The following is a 2,127-nucleotide window of genomic DNA, read 5'->3' as shown; positions in this document are numbered from 1 at the left end:
GGGAGGGCCTCCGCCAGCCGGGGCCTGTCCGTGTGAGTGCGCGCGCGCGCACGGGGCCCGGCCCGGGCTCGGCCCGAGCAGCGTCAGACACACTCGTGCATATACACGCCGGGGCCCTGCGCACGGCATCACCCAGATGACCGCCCGGCTTCCGGGTGCTCCTGGCAGCCGGGCCGCCTGCCCGCCGATCCCTCCGCCCTCTCACGGCCTCGGGCCGGGTAAGCGAACCAGACAGGACCCCTCGTGACTCCTCCCAACCGACAACAACAACAACAACAGCCAAGGCAACCCTATGGGCTCGCGGCCCGGATCGGCCAGCAGTCGTCGGCCCCAAGTCATTCGTGTGTCTCTCGAGCAGGTGGGGGGGGGGGGCGGATGTGAGCCGAGCGGCCTGCCTTCCGGGCCAAGGAAGAAACGAGCCAGCGCTGAAACATTGCCCGTCTCTACGGCAAGTACCCCCCCCCCCCCCCACACTCACCCACCCACCCGCTCCGTCGCAAGGACAGGAGCGGGAATAAACACATTCGAAAGGCAGACACACCAAGGCCCCGGCCGGCGGCATGCCGAAACCCTAGGAGCGCCCAACTTCCCCGCCCGGCCCCACCCCCCTGCCCTGCCGAACGCCCAGCACTGGCCGGCCGCCCGCCCAGGCCTTCCTTGGCTCAGTGGGCGATGCCTGCCCATCCCCGTGGCCTTGTCCGCGCCGCTGGCGGGTGCTCTGGGTGACCGCAGGAGCCCCCCCTGGCACCCTCTCTACTCCAGGCCCCAACGGCCTGCGCCTGGCCCCGGGCAGCTGGATGAGGTGGTGTGACATATCTGGGTCACATGATCGACACATACGTTTCCTCCAGCCTCTCTTGTATGCTGCGCTCCCCGGCCCCCTATTCCCGGTCCGCCCCCCCCCCCCACCCCCTCAGCGCGTTGCCCTGGCCGGCGACTTTCAGGGCCCCCCGTACTGCCCTGCACACCCGGGTCAGTCGAACAGAAGGGAATGGAACCGGTCCGCGGCGATGGATGTCGGAGAGGCACATGCAACGGAGATTGGGTGATTTTATATTTTACATGGCCCGGCGGCTGGCCGGGTCGAAAGGGGGGGGGGGGGGGAGGGGGCAGCAGCGACCGGCGCGCGCGCAGGCCTCCTCTCCCTCGCCTCACATTGGGGGGAAATATGCTGGAGGGGGTGGGTGGTGGAAGAGAAAGGGGGGAGCCTAGGATGAGAGTGGGATCTCAAAGATGCATTCACGTCCACACGCGCACACACTCCCGCGCATACCCCAACGCAAGAGGGCAAGGGGGGGGGGAGAGAGAGAGAGAGAGATTGGAGGAGGCGTCGACTCGGCGGGAGAAGGCATCGAAAGCACAGGAGCCCGAGAGAAGCGAGCGAAGAGACAACTCAATCAGTTGTAGTTGTAGCTAAGCTCGGAAGCGGGCCAGTCCTCGTAGGTGCCTGGGGGTGGGGGGGGGGTCCAGAGAGAAAAAAAAGAAGAAGGGCGGCGAAAGGTCAGTGTTGGCTATTGGCAGCGCGGCGCCTCCCCCCGGGCACAGGGGTACGCATGCATGCGCGCATCACAATCCGGATGGACCTACCATTGGGCAAGTAGCGGCGGACAATCAGCGGGACCTTCCCCTCGCGAAGCTCCTTCTCGGCAATCGCAAGCGGGTCCGTCAGGCCAGCGGGCTCGACAGTGATCGGGGCGTTCATGCTATGCATGCACCGAGGGAGGGGATCGAAAGCCACACACGTGCGTAAGTTCCGGGCGCCGGGAGACCAGAAAAGGCCCCACCACCAGTGGGGCTTCACAAACAAGCAGACCAGCTGACGGCCAATCAACGGACCTGATCTGAAGAGCGCGGGTCCCCAGAAGACGAGCACACTCGTACTTGGTCATGAAGGGAGAGGTCGAGCGCAGGTTGGCCGGGACGGCCTGGTGCTCACCACTGAAGTCGTGCTCCTCGCCGAAGGAGACAACCTCCTCATTGATCTAAGGGTGTGGGGGAGAAGCGCGGTGAGGATGGCAGGTACGAACAAGAAAGGAGAGAGAGAGAGAGAGAGAGGAAGGAGGTGTAGCAGGAAGGGGGGGGGGGGAAGAGGAAAAGAGAAAAAGAGAAAGAGAGAAAAAGAGAAAG

At 65.2% G+C, this 2,127-nt stretch overlaps 1 protein-coding gene across 1 annotated transcript in view; it reads right to left on the bottom strand.

Annotated features, from left to right (window-relative positions):
- Positions 1–1,110: 1,110 nt before the first annotated feature.
- The window catches only part of H696_03742 (DNA-directed RNA polymerase I, II, and III subunit RPABC2), a 1,442-nt gene continuing 425 nt past the window's right edge, over positions 1,111–2,127 (bottom strand). The window contains exons 3-5 of the mRNA XM_009497600.1: positions 1,837–1,982; positions 1,588–1,703; positions 1,111–1,447 (exon numbers count right to left, since the gene is read on the bottom strand). Coding sequence (XP_009495875.1) covers positions 1,398–1,447; positions 1,588–1,703; positions 1,837–1,982 — 312 coding nt within the window. The 3' untranslated portion in view covers positions 1,111–1,397. The remainder of the gene's footprint in view (positions 1,448–1,587; positions 1,704–1,836; positions 1,983–2,127) is intronic.

Source organism: Fonticula alba (assembly GCF_000388065.1).
Source record: "Fonticula alba strain ATCC 38817 unplaced genomic scaffold supercont2.6, whole genome shotgun sequence".
Taxonomy (NCBI): domain Eukaryota; order Rotosphaerida; family Fonticulaceae; genus Fonticula; species Fonticula alba.
This window is presented reverse-complemented; position numbering and strand designations above follow the sequence as displayed.